This window comes from Anomalospiza imberbis, chromosome 5 (genome assembly GCF_031753505.1).
Source record: "Anomalospiza imberbis isolate Cuckoo-Finch-1a 21T00152 chromosome 5, ASM3175350v1, whole genome shotgun sequence".
NCBI lineage: Eukaryota > Metazoa > Chordata > Aves > Passeriformes > Viduidae > Anomalospiza > Anomalospiza imberbis.
Window position 1 is genome coordinate 3,172,583 of NC_089685.1, and position 22,053 is coordinate 3,194,635.

The 22,053-nt window shown below is 41.7% G+C and overlaps 1 protein-coding gene across 5 annotated transcripts in view; it reads right to left on the reverse strand.

The window, feature by feature from the left end:
• The window catches only part of MKLN1 (muskelin 1), a 93,371-nt gene that overhangs the window by 43,649 nt on the left and 27,669 nt on the right, over positions 1–22,053 (reverse strand). For 3 of the 5 annotated variants that reach the window (XM_068189384.1, XM_068189385.1, XM_068189387.1), the window contains 5 exons: positions 20,626–20,735; positions 16,674–16,866; positions 9,416–9,493; positions 8,211–8,276; positions 105–217 (listed from right to left, as the gene is read on the reverse strand). In XM_068189384.1, coding sequence (XP_068045485.1) covers positions 105–217; positions 8,211–8,276; positions 9,416–9,493; positions 16,674–16,866; positions 20,626–20,735 — 560 coding nt within the window. Of the gene's footprint in view, positions 1–104; positions 218–8,210; positions 8,277–9,415; positions 9,494–16,673; positions 16,870–20,625; positions 20,736–22,053 lie in introns of all 5 variants that reach the window. The other 2 variants (XM_068189388.1, XM_068189386.1) reach the window with 2 other exon arrangements.

Genomic DNA, 22,053 nt, shown 5'->3' on the forward strand with positions numbered 1-22,053 from the left:
GCTCTCACCCTTATACTGCACTTCAACACAAGTACCTTAGTAGAGGCATTTTTGAGGGCAACCACTGATGTATTTTTAAAAATATGGATGTTTGCAGAACTTACCTCTTTCTCGGTATCCCTGGATATACAGGTCCACTGGTTTTCCTTCACACTGTATGCCCAGAAGTCAGCCAGATCCTGAGTTCCATCCCAGCCACCAAACAAATATACAGTTTCTATTCACAAAAAAAAAGTTTATTTTATTTTAAAAAGAGAATGTGTTTAAACAGGCTAATGCCTACAAAACATCTGTGACAAAGACAAACTATCAGAAGATAAATTTAAACTCTTTTTTTTTTTACTTAAAACACCACTGCTCTTTGAATGGAACTAGTCATCAAGACAAAAATGTGGTTTGGTTTAGTAATGGAAGATTTTAGGATTGACAGACAGCCAATTCTCAGAGTCATTTTCTATTTCCACATTTACATAAGAGGCAATCAAACCCACAGCCTTCTGATTAAAATTCCAGACAGGCAAATGAACAATATTTAACATTTTGGATCCTGCGCATGTAGTCTATCAATGACATCTCAGCCTGTGCCCTGTTTAGTGCAGGATTTATACATCAACTAGATTTCGGAGATAGGAGCAGCAAAGTTCTTCTGTTTAGTCCATCCCTTAGACAGAAAAATCAAGTACAAAATCCTCTTCAAGGGAAATGTTTTGCATAAAGTAACTTAACCTGATGCCACAAAAGCCAGTGAGTATAAAAGTCACAAATTTAAGTCAGTGTTTCAGGGCTGTCACCTCAAACCCACAACTGCTCTGTGTACAGCAAGTTCTAAGGCTTCCCAGACTCACTGATAAAACCAGATGAAGCCTTTGAAAAGGGGAAGCATTTAAGAAAGGAGTTTCTGTTCTGCCATGGAGAGATAACCAAACTGCTCCCATTATAGCAACAGCACTATCTGGTCTCAAATTCTAAAAATACTTCATTTTCAGACTGCATTAAGACAGAACACAAAGCCAAGCCCAAGAAGAACAAGCTCCTCAAGACTTGCAGGGCTTTGAAAAACTCCTTTAAAATCCACAAACCACTTCTATTATGGAGGTAATGTCCAATTTTTAATCCAACACCAATTAAAGCATGGAGTTAGAGCGCGATTATAAAATGGGACTAGTCCCTGACCCTTACCTACCATCAGGATAGTGGTCATCACCATGGAAAGGTTACCCTGGTTCATTAACTTTAATTACCCTTCCTCCTGGACTCAGGGCTCCCAGTGTTCCCTGCAAAGAGCAGGTCCCTTTGTGCACATAAATTCTCACAGCTCACAAAACCCACATTACCACAACAGCTTCATTGATAGCCGAGAAAAATAAAAGATTTGGCACCAGCTAAAAATCCTACTGGGGCCTTGCCAAAATGTCAGGCCTGCCTGGAAAGGCTTTGTTGGCTCACATGAAATTTAATAGCAAACCTGAATGACTCTGATGAAAACTCAGATTTTGGAAGTTACCTAACCCGGGCTGACAGAATTAAATGTGAGCAGAGCACTGAGAGAGGAGCACGAGCACCCAACTGGTGCTGAACATCCCCAGAGCAACACCCTGAACACAAATGGACATGAACTCTGTGCCAGACCCATTTTTCATCATGAAGCGAAACTGTAAAGCTCACATGAAAGAAAGGCTTCATCACTATCTAGGCCCAATGAAAATAATGTTTTGTTTCTTGCCTTATTGCAGAAGTATATACATCTTTTAGAGGAAGGTTCCATGTTTTAAAATGAATATTTCTTAATGTATAAATGCATCTGTTGCTGGTAATGTCAAGTAAATAATTTTTTTATAGTTCTCCTAAAATTTGTAATTGTTTTCCCATGGTATAAAGCAAAAAAATAGTTGTTTGGTGGTTTTGGGGATTGTTCTTGTTTGGTTGGGGTTGGGTTTGATTGTTTTGGTTTGGTTGGGTTTGAGTTTTTTCGGGATTTTAAAGTTTCTTTTGAAGTGAAGCTTCACTCTATTTCCCAACCAGTATCACTGCTTGTATTCTAGCTCTTAATTCAGATTTTATGGGAGGGTTTTGTTTCATCCTGCATGCAGAGACCCAACCAGGACAGATATTCAAAGAAGAGGACAGGCCACAAACCCCAGGCAGCAGCAGCGGGGCAGCTCGAGGAGAGCCCAGCAGTCTCACACCAATATAACTCTGGTAGCACTGGGGAACTCAAGGAGGAAAGGATCCTCCCTCTGCATCCAAGCAATATGGAACACAGCAAATTGATGCTGCTTTATTAAAGCAAGTCTCTATTCAGCTTTAGGAGCAGAGCAGGAGAATTTTCAAACCTAGCTGCAAGGCAACAAGAAAAAAACATGAAAGCAATTATATTTACCCAAAGCTTTTACCAGTTACGTTTAGGAAGTCAATATTCTCCTCCAGCATCCTCATCTTATTTCCTCTACATTTTTTTCTGAACACAAATTCAACACTTTGAATTAAATATGTTCTGTGAGTATTTCTAAACTGCTTACTCAGTCAAAAATTTTTCTGTAATATCTGAGTTCTTTTCTTCTCTTACTCTCTAGATGATTAAAAGGTGCCAGAGAAGTCTTTAAATTAGAGGACGTATATTCCCAACAATCCACATATTTCCTTTGAATCTCTCCTTAATTTCTATTTCTCAGAAAAGCAGCACAGCAGCCTTCTCCAAACCATTAAATATCAAAATTCCTGGGGTGGTTTCAGTCCAGGTTCAGACAACATTCTCAAGGACAGTTCTCTAACTCCAGTTAACTCCGTTTTCATCATGTGGTGAAATCCTTGGTGGGATTTTGGTACAGGAGGTCTTCCTCAGTGAATACATTCCAGTCCTGGTGACATATTTAACTGCATTCTTTGGTCAAGTAGTATTTCCATGTCTCTGTTAGAACAGCTCTCCATGAAATACAAGAAAATTGTCGATCTACAGCACCTCTGCAAGGTCCATCAAATCCCTCACAGGAGGGCTAACTTTAGCAGAGACCACATTGCCCAGGGAATTATTCAGTTATACTTTGTCCAAGGATGGACACTGCAGAGTGGATCCCTGCTGCAATGACTGATTACCTTCGTTACAATTTTCCCCCCTAACATCTAACAGGATTTTCCCTTCCTGTCCTTTATCCTACCCCTCTGCTCCCCCCAAAATGAGCCTGGCTATCTCCATGCTCTCACCAGCAGCTGTAGGATCCTCCCATGAACCCTGTTTCTACCAGATGAACAAAACTAGCTCCTTGAGCATCTCCTCACACACCACACGCTCCAGCCCTGACCACCTTGGTCAGTTCAGTTTGCCACAATCCTTATTGTCCCAGAGAGCCCAAACCAGGCACAGCACTCCAGATGTGTCCCTGAGTACCCAGAAGAGGAACATCACCCTCCCCTCTCCCTGCTGGCCGTGCTTGTGCTGGTACAGCCCAGCAGGAGAGGCCGGCCTTCAATGCCACAAGGACATGTTGCTGACGCACATTCCGCTTCCAGCGCCTTGCAAATCCTTCCATGCAGTCAGTCCCCAGCCTGTCCTCCTGCACAGCTGTCACATCCCAAGGGCAGGATCAGAACCTCACAATGCTCTCCTGCAGCCCCTCAGGGTCCCCTGGACTCATGGCCCTGTTCCCCAGTTCATCAGCCCCCACCCTCAGCTGCCAGCACAGACTTGCTGGGGCTGTACTGGATCATCACTGTCTCTGCAACTATGAAAGACTCCTCTCAGAAATAACAAACCAGCCAAGGTGTAAGATCTCTCAAAAGCCTTCTACTAAAGGATGTCACTTCCCCAAGTAGCACCCACACCTTTAGTTACATGCCAGAAGCGCTGCCCACTTTGCAAGGAGCATTTAAGAGCACAAATATAAAATCAGACTTAAATCTTCTTGCAGTATCACACTCGTTGGTTTCTGAGCCACAGTTCAGCTGGATACAAGTTGGCTGAATACAAGGGGGTTTTTTTAAGGATAGGCATACAGTCTCAAATGTGAAAGCCCCATGAAGTTGAGTAACCTCCAGGATTCAGCAGCTGTTTGTGTTTCAGAGCTTAGAAGCCATCTGTGTTTTGTTTCTGAGATCCCTTCATCCTGTACACAAGTCTTGTCTTTAAATATCTTATGGATAGCAGTGTTTTCCTCAGGCAAAACAGCATCCTTCATGTCTGCTGCTCTCTCTTCATCTTTTTCATCTTTCTATGCTGCTTTTGAACGAGTCTTGTCGTTTCTGCTGTGCTGCCCACATATACTATGGGCACGCTGGGCCCAGTGCTCTGAATCTCCCTCTGTTCCCAACCTACAGATTTGTCCTCATTTATCTAATGGAAGGAAGCAAACAGAATTCCTTCGGACGAAAGGAAAAGCAAAATGATGTACAACCAAAATTACACAGCAGTTGCACTTCAATGAGAGAACAGAGATACCACATCAATAAAGACCATTTCACTGATGCTTTCCCTCAAAAAACTGTTTCACTTGCCAAAGAGAAGAGAAGAGAAATGGAGACAGAAGAAAAATAATCCTGGTTGCTTTGCTATTATTTCTAAAGCAGGCTCATGGGAAAACTTCAACATTTAACAAAGCCTGATATAACACCAAATTTATTTTTTATAGAATGATTTTTACATGGTCCCTATTTCAATTGTTACCAAAACAATTATATGGCTTTATGGACTGTTATTCACTGTGTCTGCCCTGTAAGACCAGAGGAGATCAATTCCACCTAGCCTATGGAATTATAAACCACATCTCCAACACAGAACACACATATTGTTCCTAAGTACCGACACTACTCCTTAAAACTTGCTTTTGGCAATTCACTTACCCATTCCCTCTTCCAGAATAAGCCCTGGAATTTTGAAACATGTGGCATATCTGACCGATAAGGAGGCCAGGGAGGGCAGACTCAAAGAGCAGTTAATAAGGAACCAGTTCCAGATGCTGACACCCTCATCCAAAACTGCATTAGGATTCAATTTCCTGGGAACACAGTTCTGCACATGAGTCTGTGTGTTACTGCCCCAGTATTTCCCCAGGGCCTACACAAACAGCTTCTCATGTCTGACAAGCAGGACACACCACTGTGTTCTTGTGTACTTCTGGGATTGTTTGGGGATAATTTTGTTTTAATCTATGTACCTGGGTTGCAACTACTCAAATACTTCCCCTTTCTTGTAGAAAAGCAGAGAGAACTCTCCAGCCTCCCACAGAGAGAGCTGCATGAGAAATGCATCTTGCAGGGAAAAGCAGGAATAAAAGGAGCTTTCTGTTTTCATTTGCAGCCTAAAGCTTTAAAGTACCTAACAGTGGTTTCAGCTATAACTGTGAATTTCTCTTAGTTTATGTTTCTGCACATGTACTCCCATCCACAGTCATTCCAGTCTGAGTCTTAATGTGATTAAAATGATGGAGCATATAGTGGGAATCACTGATTTCCCATTTTTAATTTCTCTTTTTTTTTTTTAATATATGAAGAATGCATTGGGCTGCATTCTCAGTTCTGCATTCCACAATGCCTACAGTTCCATTTCAAATACCAGCTTTAAGAGTTTTCCAAAGCATCAGGAACATTGCACTTACTCAGTCAGCTGTGGCAGGTATTAAGAACACGAGTGCCAGATGGAAATGAGCTCCAGTACAAGTTAGTGGCTGCCAGAAGAGATGTTAAATTCTCTTTCAGTTACTTTCAGCCTACTCTAAGTGAAAGATAAACCATGCTAAAAGGCAGTTTAGACCAAGTTAATCCATGTTCTACCCAAAATTGATAAACAAAGTCTCAGTGACTCCATGCACAAGCAGCAACTTAAGATCTAGTTCAGCTACTCACCAACCCATATCCTCTGCCTTGACATCAGCACCTGCATCCAGCAGGCTCAGTACTATTAAATTAGAATTCTTTTTCTAGTCAGTAATAAGTGGTTAAAATCTCCTTGAGGTTAATCAAAATACCTAACCACTTAGAGTTCGTTTATAGCTACAGCAGGTCTGGCCATCAGAGAGGAAAGTTTGCTTCCAACACTTAATTCTACGTGATATGAAACTTCAGAATCTCCTTGTAAGTGTGATTTTGCTGTTTCACTTCACTTCCAAAAGATTCAAGTTGAAGAAAATACTGATTTTTGAGAAGGACCTAACTCCTCTAACAAGAAGTGCAAAGTGAAATGATTTTTCTCCAGTTGCCAAAGTCTTCTGAAAAAAACCCACTCAGCAAGTGTGTGAGTAAGAAGGGAGGATGTTTTTGAAGGGGAGAGTACACCACTGCTCCCTCCTCCATTAGCATTGGATCTGTCCAAGGTTAGCCAGGGAGCTTTCCAACTCCAGTCTGTAAAACGCATCCTGACATAACTGGCTACATTCCCACCAGCTCATTAAACTCCACCTGTATTCAAAAGGAAAACTCCAGCAATCAGCAATGGGAAACAGCCCCAAGAACTTCCCTTGGCCTCTCACGAGCCAAATTAAATGGCAAAACTGATCATCTTAAAACCATTTCAGCTTTTACAAGCCTCAGTGGACCTGGATGCAAAGCTGAGAGCAACTTCCCAAAAAGTCCACAGGGAAACTTTGGGAAGGTATCCCACCACATGTAAATAGAGCTACAGCAAAAAAGGGCCACCATGAGGGACCGAGATCCAGGACTCCACCTCTGTGGGTACTGTCTAGTCACTTTTGTGCAAGTAAAAAAAATAAAAATTTTTAATTGTATATATTTGATACATGTATACTATATTATATACTAATATAATATAATATAATATAATATAATATAATATAATATAATATATAATGTATATAATACATTATACATATATTTCCATAAATATTATAAATATCATTGTATAGTAAATACACACCTATATCCAAAGTATATATAATACATATAAAATATATCAAGAAATATTAAAAAATATATGGATGAGTTTCACTGCCTTGTTAAAGCAGAGTGAAACTGAAGTCAAAGGCAGAGCTGACAGCCTCACTGGGACTTAAGAAAAGCAAGAGGAATGGAAAGGAGGCTCACACTACCATGGATATTTTATTTTCAGGAGGCGTGCAGGACTATCATTTCCAAGTTGACAAGGATCATGTTTCTTCCACGCTCTTGTGAAACACTCACTACTAATTCCCGAGGCCACTAGGGAGCGTTCCCAGCCTCTGCATAGACAAACACCAGCAAACCCTCCAGCAGTGTTTTGTTCTAATCAATCTCAAACCTCTCCCACCAAATGAGAGAAGTCTACTCTCCTACACCAAATAACTTGAGGGCTTCCTCCAGTGCAGTCACTACTCTGAGCAAAAGCCAGAGGCTGCAGTTACTGCTGGATTTTTGCTTGTTCACCATGACTTAGCAAATTACTCTGGAAGGTCCTATGCTGTCACATGCTCTGTCCCCGTCCTGTGACCACAACAGATATGGCCATGGGCATTTTTTTGCCAACTCCTTCAATGCCACCCTATATTCCTGTCCAATACCCACGCCCTGATCTTGTTTCTCCCTTCCTAAGAACAATCCTTTCACTCACACAGTAAAGACTCGGGCAGATGCTTTCCTTATTTTAGTAAGGACTGACGTAGCACAGAAATCTGATTAAGTAACAGACAAAGATATAGAAAATTATGCAGAACAACAATCACTGGAACTGTTCCTGATACACCACCCCACTTTCTTTTCTCTGTATGTTCTCTGAAACAGAGGCTGAGCTATTCCTCAAACTGCTACAGGAAACATTTTTGCAAAAGATGTCTAAAGAATTATATTTAACAGGAGTTTCTTGCACACTGTGGGAACTAGAAGCCACTCCAACCAAAATACAAGGAATGTTTCAACACATCAGATCTATTGCTTGAGCACAGCCTGCAGCAGATAAGGGAAATTATTATCCCTAATTTGTCTTCTCTTGTTTGAACTCCTGCTCTAAGATGGTAGCAGGAACAAAAAATTAAAACCAATTGTTCTTGGTTTCTTAGTTAAGACAAGACAATGGCTAAGGCGTAACACAGAATTATATTTGAAGAAGGGGAAAGGCAGCTGGAATACAGATCCAGAAAGGAAGCAGAGCATTTAATCCAACTATTAGAAAGTGCAATTTTTTTTCCTCAAAACCTGAAGCTAACACAGTGTCTGAAGAAAAACACATTTGCATATTAATCTGGAAGATAACTGATTAAATAATTTAGTTAAGAAATGTAACAAGTACTCACCTGTCTGCACATCTATAACCATCTGATGGCCACCTCTCATCCCTGGCCGACTGTCTTCCCCGTCACCTACAGAAAAAAAGGGAAGGGAGAATTTTCCATTTTAATATTTTTAAAACAAAGAAAGATACAGCCTCAACATGGAAGCAGAGGCACTGAGTAACTCACCCTTCCTTAAACACTAGCACATCACTTTTTCCAGGTAATATTTTTTGTGCATTATAAAAGTGTACAAAGTTTTATACTGAATTATCTGGTGACTGACAGGGCAGAGAGCAGAAGTGAACACTGCAACTCCCAGTGCCTTGGGAAGGAGCTCAAACATTCCTGACACAGTCAGCGTACACAAAAGAGCTCTGAGCTGTCCTTGCAGCTCTCCAGCAGGGATGACACAGCCACCCTTTGGCTCCCCTTCCATCTCTCCCCACCTGAGAGCTGAGCTGTAAGAACAGATACTCAAATGACAGGGAAATAAGCCCCTGCGATGGGAACAGGAGGTGATGTAGACATGGAGACAGCTAGCTTTGCACCAGCTATTCTCATATATAAGGGAATTCCAACTGTCCAATTAAAGCAGCATTCCAACCACTTGATGTATCTTAAGCATTCAGGACAGGTGACACAGATAACCCCTTCCCAAGGGGCCTGGGGACAGTGCTCCACACTTGGCAATTGTCACCTTGGATCCTACATTTGCTCTGTGATAATGATTTTTGTACTCCGTAGTTAAGGATGCTGCTACAAGTCTCCTCTCAAGGCAGACAGGAATGGAAAAGCTTCTGCAGTTTGGATTTACTGTGTAACACGTCAAAACTTCAAAAGATCCACCTCATTTAAAATACTCCCTGTTGAGATAATGTATTTATTTGCCAACTCCTCAGTTTAAGTTGAAGTTACATCAATTCCATGTGCTAAATCCGGTAACACAGATAACTGTTCTCGTGTTTAACCAATATTCTGGGATTTGTTACTAAACTGATGATCTATCCTTAAAGTTTTAAGTAGTATTCCTACACTGTTCCTTACTCAACCAGAGAGCAGCCTGAATTTCACTGAATTTGCAAAAAAATGCAACTTTTTCAGAGAAGAAACCATTCCCTAGAACTCTCCTAGAGGAGATTTTCTTGCATCATTCTCTTGCTCCATATTCTCAAAGGAACAAGACAGAACTGGCAGTACATGAGTTCTATCTTAAGAAATGTCCTTACCTTTGGTGCTTTTGGGGATAATCTGCCCCCAGCGAGGTTTGTACTCTTGCTGACTGATATACTGATTGAACAAGCCATCTGCAAAACAAAAAAATTGCTGGATAAAACATTTATCCTTCCATTATAGCAAAATCACTTTTAATGTGGGTAACTTCAGCCTAACTCAATCCAGTATGCCACTCCAAATCCTCCATATTCAGTGAGTTCTCCATTATGTGTCAGTTAGTTTGTTAAACTTTTGTTAGTTTGTTAAACTTTTGTTAGTTTGTTAATGAACTAAATGTGCGAGCACTAAAATAAAATGAATACTTGCTACTAGATCAATCAGGAATTATCCAGTTTGCCTGCCAGGTCGTGCCAAGTGTCTATAAATCTCCAGAGTGGTGTATTTAATTTAGAATCCCTCCCCCTTATTTAAGCAAAAGGAAAGTTGCCAGTACATATAAAATTCAACCATTTCAGTGTGCGTTAAGTTAAAACTAGGTCAGACAGCATCTCTGGAGCTTCATCTGAGAAGAGAAGGGAAGCAGAGCAGATTGTTTAAATGCTGTGATATAGGACAATCAAGCGCTGGATGAAAAACAAAACAATAGTTTACATTCTCTTCAGAGAGTTCAGCAAGAAGAGTGACAGAGGAGTTAGATCCTGGGCCAGATGTGCCAAGTGCAGCATTTCTGTGAGCAGCACCAGCTCCAGCACTTTATCCACACTCCCCTTGTGCCCACCACATCTTCAGCAACCAGAGGCCAGTTCCTAATCCTGTTCTGATGTTAGCAGTCCATCACATAAACACCAATTTTCTGTAACGGAGACTTGTAACACCCACACTCCCTGGGACTGCTCTCCAGCCTGGGAAGGGCTTGGCACATGGGGAACTTGGTGCTTTTGCTCTTCAAATGTCTCCTCTGAAACACCTACTTCACCTTCTGTAGCACAACAAACTATGAGAGCACCTGAGCACCGTTTGCCTGGCTACATCCCATCCATCACACACCATCTCAACACACAAGCTCTTCCTGACAAACGTTTCTGCTGTATTAATGTATTAATGCATTACCTGGAAAAAAAAAAAACACAATAGGAATTTAATAGATGATAATCACCTCTGCTTATTTATACAGAAGCCCTTTGTAGGTATATAGGCAAAAAGGAATGATCCTTACTGAACTTACCTTTTTTACATAGAAAAAGGTAAAAAATCTTTGTTAAGCACGACACAAGGCTCAGAGAAAATTTTCAAGTGTTTCCTGGCATCCTGTACTTTGTCGTGACTGAAATCCAGGTTTTAATTAAAACTCAAGCCAGCAAGTATTTCCTGGGAGAAGATGAAAGCTCTATTTAGAGACCATCTAACAGGAAAACAAGGGCACTCAAGAGCTCCTGAAAAGTGATGAGTTTGGTCTGAAAATATGAAACTTCCATAAACTCAGCTGTGCAAGGTTTTCCAAATAAATACTCTGAAAACAGGGCAAATTTTACTTTCACCTCAGCGCCAAAACCAGCAGCTCTCCCCTACACATTAGGTAATCGAGGAAAGCCAGAAGTCTGTTTAACGTATGTAGAAGGAAAAGTGGTTTATTTTGGGTTTAATAGCAGGGTTCTTAACTCCCACTTCTTCAGCATTTATGAAGCTGGGACAACACATGAGAGGCTTGAAGCTTGAGATCTCATAAATTGTGATTCAGAAAAGCCAGGCCTAATAAAACAAATGCGTGTGCTGTAAGAAATCCCACAGTGACTCAGCCACAAACCCAGACAGAAATGCAGCTTTTTGGTTAACGTTACAGCCTTGGGTCTGCAAGACAGAAACCAAAACTGTATTTATCCCTATGGCAGCCAATAGAAAATTGGACATAAATAGCTCAAAAGGATGAATTACACCACATAGGATCTGAAAGGGTGATTTAACCTCTCTCCCATGCTCTACACCCACAGGCTGCACTTGTCAAGATATGACACTTCTCCCCTACTGTGCCTTCGGCCTCTTTTAATAATGCTTCTCGTCTTCCATGGGACATCGGTTTGGAAATACTCCAGCTTGCTTCCCAGAAATGTTTCCTTCTGCTGGAAGCAGTTCCACATTCACTCTACTTGCATTGCAAACCAGCAGCAGCTTGTTTTGGAAGCTGAATCACCACCTGTCTGACACCACCAGGGGAAAAAAAAGGAGGATTTCTAGGTGGCTTCTGTACCCGACGCCAGACCTACGCCAGCGCACTCCTTATGCTGCTTGTCAGGAGAGCACTGCTGACCAAAAGGTCTCCAAAACTCCTGTGAGGAACTGAGGATCACATCTAGGCCTGCTCAGGTCTGTTAGCTGTTCCCAATGAAACTGGAGTTTAAAATAAATTTCAAGACTTTTGTAAAAAAAAAATTAAAAAAAAAAAATAGTGCTGAGTGGAAGTTTTAAATGAAGTGTTTTTCGCTCCGGAGACCTCTCACTTCAATGTCCATGTTGACTAAAATTACAGCCAAAAAAACAACTCTGTACTATTTTCAAGCCCTTTGCAGTAAGTCATGACGCATTTTGGACATAGCAACACGAAGTTCACTGTGATTAAAGCTCAGTAAATTCTGCCTCCCTGATAACCCAAGTCTTTATTTTGCCAGCCAACTGCAGGTTACCGAGAAAGGATTACGACAAACATAGCGGACAAAAATATTTCACTTGCTGAAGCCAATCAGGAGCAAGTTGGATAAAGTTTGGGGGTTTTTAGACAACACACATCTCCAGGTAGGGCTGCTGAAATCTGTTCACTTCACTGCCAATGGCTCAAAAACTTTCAGGGACACTTTGCACATAATTTCTGAGAGCTGGGGTTTGAGGTTTTAATATTTTTCTCAAACCAATGAAAAGTAGCCAAAATATCTAAACAGTTTGAGGCTTTTTGAGTCTCAAACTACCTTCTAAAGAAAACCTGAAGGAGAGAAAGGTTCTACCAGATAAAAATCCAGCCATTACTTGACAATTTCCTCAAGACTTGGGAGAAACAAGTTAACATACAATTTTTTTTCCAGCCTCAGAGCTGTAATATTTTCTTGCACTTTGTTTTTCATAAAAATGAAACAAGGTTTGCTCTCAAATCCGTGTAAGTTATCCTTCTTCTACAAAACCATTTACTTCCCAGAGGCTTTGGATCCCCCGCCAGCCTCTTCCTTCCATATATCCCAGTATACAAAACAGCTTTCTCAGAACTAAATCCAAACAATATTAAATGGTAAAATTCAGGTACACGTGTCTGTCTACAGCTTCAAGGAGAATACAATTGTTCCTGTGCCTCCTGTTCCTGTGAATCATGAGTTCTGGGAGACACTGGAGCCTGCAGGCTGCGCGTCCCAACTTGTTGTTTGTCGCACAGGACTGACTTGTCACCAGATAAACGCATGTCACATACTGATACGAGCAGAGCCAGAAGGAACACCTCAGTCCCTGGAATACTAATAGGAAACAAGCAGTTCTTCCACCCATTCCAAGCAGCTTTCCATGTCTACAGGAGCTGCGAGCGGTTCAACCAAGCAATTTGCACTCCACATCCTCTCTGTAGGAATATTAAGCAGATTTTTTCCCTTCAATAATATAGGCCCGAAAGCTATAGGAATGGATCCAAATGTGAAGCATTTGAACTGAGTCTGTGAACCAGCTGAGATTTAGGGAACCTTTTCTTTTTGAGACGAAGTCAGGCAGCTGCCAGAGTTTCCATTTGCCCATTTTCTAAGTGTAACGCACAAGTCAAAAGAATCAGTGGGGAAAGTGTGGCTGCCTGCCACCGAGCTCTCAAAAGAAATCATCTGGTGATGTGAGGTGGAAGACAGCGTTCATCATTAGCAATGCAAAAGAACAAGAGTTAGCTCTGCCAGCACTAATTCTTGACCACCTACTCTTTTTCTACATGACTAAGCCTATGGAAATAGCCTGCGAGAGATGCAGAGCGTTGCACTTTGTCAATACCCACCACTGCAAATATCAGCCTCTCCAGAAGACATTTTAGGCTGAACTGAGTGTGCAGTATCTCTGTCAACCTCGCTGCACTTCTGTTTGTGCCTTTAAGGCAATGAACTCCCAGATCAGCAAGCGGTCAGGAGTTCACATATTCATGCCCAGTCTGCAACAGAACAGTTGCTCTTTGAACGATTTCAGGGATAATTTAAGGATCTGTATGTCTCAATTAACTCTACACTTCAGCTACACTACACAGACACAGGACTAAAGTTGATCCTCTTTTATTTGGAAAAACAACACATCAGACAGGAGTTCAGTGGTAAGAACACCCACACCTTAGAGACTAAGCAGCAAGCTACTGAGACTTCACAACAGAGCTGGTAGGAAAGTAAAATGATAAAAAAATCATCACAGAATGGCCTGGGTTGGAAGGGACCTCAAAAATAATCCAGTTCTAAACCCTATGCCATGGACAGGGACACCTTCCACCAGACCAGGTTGCTCAGAAAATGCTGGGGAGCTTGACAGATGCAGAACAGAGTAAGGACAGGTAACTGTGGAAGATCACAGGGAGCAGGTAATAGGAATACTGTAGGAGAACGTGCTGAAGGCTGAAAACCTCTATTCCCATCCGACTAAGAAGAATCCAGCTGTTAAGCACCATTAATATTCTGCCCCTTGACTGCAACAACTTCAGACAAATTGTCCCAGCTGCAGTTTTGGGGGGGGTTTGTGGCTATCAGAAGAGGTTTGTCCTGCCCTCTCCCCTACCCCAGCCGCATCAGCTCCCTGTCTGGGTTGGCCATGTGGCAGCACGAGCACCAGTGCCAGGGACACAGTGTCCTGAGCAAGGGCAGGATTGACCCAGTTAGTGAAAACCCGCAGTTGTGTCAGCTTAAAGCAAATATGGGATGCAGCCTCAGTGTCTCGGGATAGATAGCACTTCTCTCCAAAGAGTGCTGGGAGGCGACAGAGCTTTAAATGGGTATATTTAAAGCTGAAGACAGCATAAAGAATGGCAGGAGAATGGCATAAAGAATGGGGGAGGAAGGTTAATGTATTCCAAGACAAGCAAAATCATTAAGGATGACCAACAGAGCAATGGGAGATGTGCACATTGACATTTAACTTCAGCTAGCCAGGTGTTGGATTAAAATGAAGCAAAATAAACATCCCCATGCATATTTTTATGTCCCTCAGAAGCAGTGACAAAACCTAATGATGTTCTTGAAGACTCTCCTGCTAAATTATCCACCGTCTGTTAATACCAAGACTTGCTTCTTATACTTGCTGGAACTAAAAAAAGGCTGATAAAACAAGCTACAGCATATTCCTTCAGCTCACCTAAGCAATGCCAAGCTCCTCAGCCTCCAAAAAGGGACATGATAACAAAAACCAGGGAAGGAGGATTATCCACATCAAATCTGACAAGAAACAAGTGTCTGTCACACAGAACAATACAAGACCTACAGTTTCCTACCAGGTCAGTCCTTTGCCAGATTTCCACACCTGGAAAAGCAGAGCACTGCTGACAGCAGCCCCACTCTCAGCAACATCAAGGAGTAAAAGAAATTAAGATATAACAGCTCAAAAAATGAGGCTACAAACATTCACTTCATCAGTGCCCAAGAAAAAATTCCATTTTTGAGAGTACTTTTTCAGCACATTCTAAGACTCTGAGTGAAATTCTATTCAAGAAATCATTTCTACTCCAGCCTGCAATGAAGTGGAAAGAGGACAGCCTCCAGGCACTGAGATTAAGCCATGGCCAAGGCGGCAGAGCGAGGCAATGATAAAATCATCACCATCAGCACACAGCACTCCTCTGGCTGCTGCAGCATCATGGTGGGCTCATCAGCTCCCTCCAGGCACTCGTGTCTTTGAGACAGACAGAAACAGCTCCCTGCTGCTTTTCCAGCCTGCAATCCTCCCTTGCCCTTACGATTCAGGAGGAAGCTGCCAGTTGCAAAATGCCCCTGCATTGCAGGAAGCTGTTCACACTCCCAGCCCAGTCAACACTCCACTGTCTTGGGAGAGTGAGGATGAACATGGCAATTCTCAGTCTCAACACTTGTAGCTGCTCACGGAGCTCAGCACAGGGTAGGTCTCCACTGCTCTGTCTGAAGAGAAACCTTGAGCCAAACCCATAGAAAACTGCTTACTGCAGTTTTGGAAGACCTGTTGCAACAAGCTCCTTAAAACTGTGCTCAGTTGAACAGCTTAGTCACAAAAAGATGGTGGGTTTTCATGGAAGACAACACTTGATTTCCAAGCTATCATTTCTATCACATTCTGAGAACCACTTCCAGCTTCAGTGGCACAAACCGCACCGATGGGAGTCAAGCAGGTACACCAGCATCTTTCCAAAGGTATTGCGAAGTGACTGATTAGCCCATAATTAAAGAATAACATCTCTGGTGACAGCTATCCATGAAATTGGTTCACTAAGTCCCTAACTCTACTGGCATCAGACATAAAGTTTTCTTCTTACACCAGTACAAGTCTGCCATAACAAGTGACTGCACAGAGTCAAAAAGCTCTACATCTACAGCCAAGAGCACCCTCTGTTTTATCAGCCTGCAATCCAAAACTGCTACACAGGTCTTGAGAGTCACTTCAGGGCAACAGCCTCACTCTTTCTGTATCCCATTCAATCAAGAGCGAGTACATCTCCCTCCTTTTAGGAGTTGAGAGCTGTTTATACACCGTGTTTTTAAGTAGAAAGCTTTCAAGTAAAAAATTAATAGCAGTTTCAATGAAACTGACTGCCCTGCCAAGGTCCCACTCTGCAAAGAAAAACAGGCTCTGCCTCCAGTCACTAACTTCCACACAACTGTCCAAGGATTATCTTCCCCATAAGCTAAGAGAGCATCCTCATCCAAACACAGCTGAACACTTCTGCCTGAACACCAACTCAGTGGTGAGCTCCAACCAGAAACCATGATCCAGATCACCACTGAGAACTCCAGTCTTCTGCTTCCCTGCTCACCATTCCAGTGACTTTCCTGACAGTTTAAGCCTACCTTCAGCTTGCCAACACTTACATGAAGAACTTGTCTTTACCCACTCAAGTGCACCGCCTTGTCATCTCTGGGGGAAAGTGACTCCAAAAGTAGCAGTGGTAAGAGATTTCATGAATTTTTATCCTTCATCACACAAACACACACACTCACAAGTCCAAGATCTGACAACACACCAGAAATGAAACAACACATGGACCTGCCAACTCTACTACTAAGCACAGTAACATTCAAAAGAAGGTAATATTCCAATGTGTTTTTTTTCAAACTAATGAATCACTTCCTATGATTCTCTTACCATTCACAGCTTTTTCTATCAGTTCTTCACAAGCATCGAAGTCCCCCTTCAACACCAGCTTGTCGTGCAGGTCTGTCAACATGGGGTGCTCCAGAGCAATCTTGGTTTTCTTCTGCAGCGACTCGAAAGCCTCGGTGTAGTTGTGCTGCCGAAAATGCTTTAGGCAAAGGCGAATGGCTTCCTGTTCACGGTACTACTGGAACACAAGAAAACCTCTGAGACATGGAGATTTTTCCTTTGACCAGCACTGCTGGCAACTACCTGTGAACCTGCCCAGAGACAGGATCTCTTATCCACGCCGCACAAACAGCTCCTGAGCTCACGGAGGAAGGCTGTGTGAGAGACATTAAAAGCTGTGCAGGTATTCACTTTCCAACAGTACAGAAATTATACAATTTGGTATCATCCAATTTAATAAGCATACAAGAAGAGAGTGCATGGTGTCCCAGATCTCAGGGGTGACCATTATTTCCCACCACCCCCCCCATCGGCTTGGCGCTGCTGTTTGAGGCCTACACGAAGCAGAGAGCAGGAAAAAGCCTCCACTATCAGCGTTACATAATTTGATTGTATGACTCTTACATAACAAAATAATTTAGAAGAGTAAGTAGGTCACAGCTTTTCTAGAAGCAGAAGGAAAAAAAAAAAGCTGTGAGAATGGGAATACTTGCAGTGACCAACACTCCTGCCACGGAAAAGCAGAAGGCTGACCCCAAATCCTGGGGGTTCATGAGGGTTTGGGATCAGCAGCACCAAGGATTTATGTGCACACCGAAGTTTTAACTTCTAAATATTCTCCTGTATCTTGAAGCAGAAACTCTGCTTTCACACCACAGATAGAGCCACAGCTGCCCATCTCCCACTCGGCTGTGGGAAGGGGTGAGAAAGGTGAAAGAAAAGCCATGCTGGGTCAAACATCCTGGCACAGACACACGAGGGAGTAGTAAACTCTGAGTAAGAGCTACAATTTTCAAAGCTTCTAACAAGACATCTAAGAAACACAGATTTTTAGGTTGATAAGTAGCAGAACCACTTATTTTAAATAGACTTTTCAATCCTAAATTCTAAGGCATTAAAGAAAACAAACCTCAATTTCCATCTGTAACACACAACTACTGTAGTAAAAAGCAAATGTAACTTTAAGCATCTATAAGATCAAATTACAGACAAAGGATTTTACTCCTAAATGGACACGACTGCTAAAAGTCAAGTTTATAGTATTTAAATGAACAGAATCTTTCTGAAAACCTGGAACTAACACTGACACTCAACAAAATTTAATGCTCTCGAAAGAATGGCTCGATAGCAAGAATCTCATAAACTCAAGTGGCTAAAAAGAAACACAGCCATGTGCTGTATTTTTAGTTCTTAATCCATCAGTATTTCACAGCTGCAAATAGCCAGAACTATGCATTTTTAGAAAACCAGTTCCCAGCCCACATAAAGGCCAAGGACATGTACAGATAAGAATGCAAGGCTGCAGCAAAGAATTATTAAAGCTAAAACAGTTTTACAGCACAACTGGCAAAAAGCAACTCCTTTTTTTTTCTTTCCAAGAGATGCCTAAGACACTTTCTAAGCAAATCCTCACTTGCATGAGTCAAGGCCAAAACCAAATTAGATTTTTTTTTTGAAAGGGATAGCAAGCAAAAGGAAAGCTGCACACCAGGAACTACCAGCTTCTGCATTTTTAGATCCTCCAGTTTAGAAATCAGACAAAATGCAGACTTGAGACAGAAGGTACCTCCTCCCTTCCACTGAGCCTCTCATGAGTGACAGACCTGGCTTAAATAGCCAGGAATGACTTGGGATGGAGTCTGGCCACTTGATGCAATATAAAAGTTTATATTCAAGTGACACCATAGTAGTACTTCAGAAGTTAAATGTAAAAACCTGCTTTAAGCAAAAAATGTGTATAAAAAATATATAAAAGGCTCCTTTTCAAATGCTGTCATACAGGTTTAAAGAGATGACAACCCAAATAATAGCTTTGATCTGAAGCTGTAAATAATTCCTATGCTTAAAAACGTAACAAGAGCATGAGACTAAGACATCAACACTGTCAAATACATTCGGAGAATTAAAAATACTTATGTGCTCATTATCACAAGTGGTACCCAGTGATAAAGTACCCCTTCTTAGGTGCTGAAGTATGTCCACTCCTCAGGAAAATTTTTGGAGGCAGTAGGCTGAGCTGGACAGCAAGAAGAAAGCCCTGAGGAATGTTGCAGTCCTTATCCATTATCTGCAGCTTCACTCCCCACAGGAGAGGGAGGTTTTGTTGGCACAAAACAAAAAGGAAGGGCAACATGGTATAGAACCTTCCTCTCATCTGGTGTCATGGGCAGTGAAGAATTATTACACTTCTAAGACTCTGAGATTTCTAAAAACACACATGAAAATATTCCCACCACCTCAAAGAACTGGAAGAAACAGGCCAACCTTTCTGCCTTTCCCTAAATATGGGACAGCACATCCCCCTCCGTGGATCCAGCAACAGTGGCCTCTCCTCTGTGAGAGAGGAGAACAACAGTGACACATGCACTCATCACCAAAAACTTGGCAGTGGATCCTAGCAGAGCTCACACCATCATGACTCAGGCTCTGTTCTGCTGCTTTGGGGCTCCAAGCTTTAGGAGAACAATGCTGGCACCCCTTGAAGTAGCTGTCCCTACACACAATGCTGACCAGGAAAAGTGCCGATTCCATGGGATGAGATGGAACAAAACAGATGCAGACATCATCACTGCATGACTCCTGACCAAAAAAGAAAATAAAAATCAGAGCTTCCTGCTTGCAGCAACTGGTCCAAACTGCCAGACACACCACCACGTGCAGAGCCAGCAAAAGGAAAACCACCAGCAGCTTCTGTCAACTGGACTTTTCAGAATTGGACATTCATCATCAGCTGATTCATGACCACAACACCACTTGGACCATAAAGCAGCTCCAGACAACTTCCACCGTGCTGGTTATTTAAATCCTCCACAAAGCAGCTCATGATGTTGGTGTAAATGGGCACAAGCCAGACACCACAGTCACACACAGCTTCTTCACCATTCTGGTGGCACCATGAACTAATCGCACACAATCTCTGTCCCCTTCTAAGTTCTTCCCTCTAGAAGCAGAGATACACTGCTCCACTACTCAGTCCTACTCAGCTGGAAAGGATGTCTTCTCTGCAACACAATATGAGTTTCATTAATTGTTCCAGAAGATCCAATGTACAAAATGTACCAATAAAATGTGTTCTGGTTGTCAGTGTGCACTTCCCTCCCACAGGAGAGACATGTCTAATACTCAATTAAATACAGGTTATAAAAACAAAGTTTGGAACCCCTTGAACTTTCTGTCTATTAAATGATAAATGGCATAAATCAGCTCACAGTCCAGTGGCACCAGCTCTACTCTGTTCCAGGGTATTCAGCAAAAAGACAGTAAGAGGGAAACATCTAAAATGCAAGACACCAACATGGATTCTCTTTTAAAAAAGGTCATTTTTATACCCTGTAACAAAAGCTGCATTTGTAACCCAAAAGGCTCTGGACTCCACAGACTGGAGGTAAAAGAATCAGAAGGCAAGAAGAGGGAGAAACGGAATCTGGATTTGTTAAGATTCATTTCCCTTCCAATACAAATACTAATACTTTACTAATATTGTCCCCTTTGGCTCAGTGTTCCCTTCTTTGAATGTCTACCTGTCAGTTTTTCTGGGTGGTTTTGGGGTTCCTTGGGGCTGTTTTGTTGGTTTTTCAAAGAGAACAAACAGATAAAATTCAGAAAGTTTCCCTTAGGGTCAAAGTCAGCCACGTGGTTCCAACTATGCATGTTTGCTGTTTTAATAGCTGATTTTCAAGGAATGAAAAGGTCACATCATTCCAGTAAGAAAAGTTTCACAAGATTCTGAGACTGGGAATCTTCAAACAAACAGGCATCTAAAATGCAGGCCTACCTTGCTGTACCAGTTGAGGCACGGCTGGACCACATCTGGATCATCAATGCCATTTAGTTCAACATACCAGATACTAAAATTGAAGCTAGGTCCCCACGATAAGAGTGGAACTGGAGAAGAAAGGAAAAGGAGAAAAAGTATGCATAAACATCAAACAATCACTATTGCAACAGAACGCTTTAAAAGTTTACACACAATTCAGTGTTTCTGACTTAAGTTCTAGCTCATTTAACTTAGCTTAGGAAAATTACCTAATACATCATGTTCAAGTTTGGCATTTAAAGCAACCTGTGCTGAGCAACATTAACACAGCAGATCATTACAAAGCAGAAGCTTGCTTTAAGCAGAAGAGCAAAAACACTATCATTAAAAACAGCTCCAAGAGGCAACAAGCTTTGACAAGGATGGGAATCACGAGCATACTAACGACAGTATTTGCTCCTAATAGTACATTTATTTCCCCATTTGTCAGCAACAATTATTTTCCCTAATGGTGAAGACAAGAAGCTTGGGTATTTTAAATTTTACAAAATTAGTAACATCTGCAAGTTGTGGAGGAGCGAGGGAGGGATAACTGTCAGTTTCTAACTTAAAAATTCTATTTTTTTAAGCTTTATTTTTAATCTGTGCAGGTTTTTTGCCGATACTGTTTTATCTGAATGTTGGAATGGACTTGAAATACTAAAAGACCCATGAAACACATTACAGCCTCTCACCTATGGCTTCTCTAGCACTCTGGGTTAACATCTGTGGCCTTGCACTGATTTTGTGGTTAATCTGCAGGTTAAGACCTGGTTCTGCTTTTTGAAGCTACTCCAACCCCCAGAAAACTTGTGTGTGAACTCTGACTCATTAAAACTGCAATGAAATTGAGTGGTTTCAGTTCAAATACTTTTGTTTCCTTTTTATGTGACTGCAACTGATAAACAGGAAAAGACAGTATTGAAGTTGAATGAGCAGTTACCAGCAACAGCAAGGAGTCCACTACCACCTCCCTTCCACTATTTTTGCCACTAAGAAACTGCCTGTTGAAACAGGCACCATGAAATACCACTGAGATTAACCTGTTGAACTCACGTTTTTCTGACCTACTCCTTGAGGAAATAAAAACCCCAAACTCATCATAAAGCTGTTCCTGAGCTCTTACAGGTTCTTAAGTATTTATACCTCAAACAAGCTACATCTATGATTGTCTGCAATGTGTTTGGGCACAAGGCACATGTTCAAACACGTGATTTTCTAAGTTTTAGAGGGTGGATTTACAAACCTGTTGCTAAAGACGCACAGTAACTTCTGGGAACAGTCAAGATCCAAAGAGACTTTGTATATGCAACTCTTAACTGATTTTAATATCCCTAAGAAGGTACTTTCTATTTTATGGCTCTCAAAACATCTTTTCAAACAGTTTTTTTTTTTTTTCAACTTGAT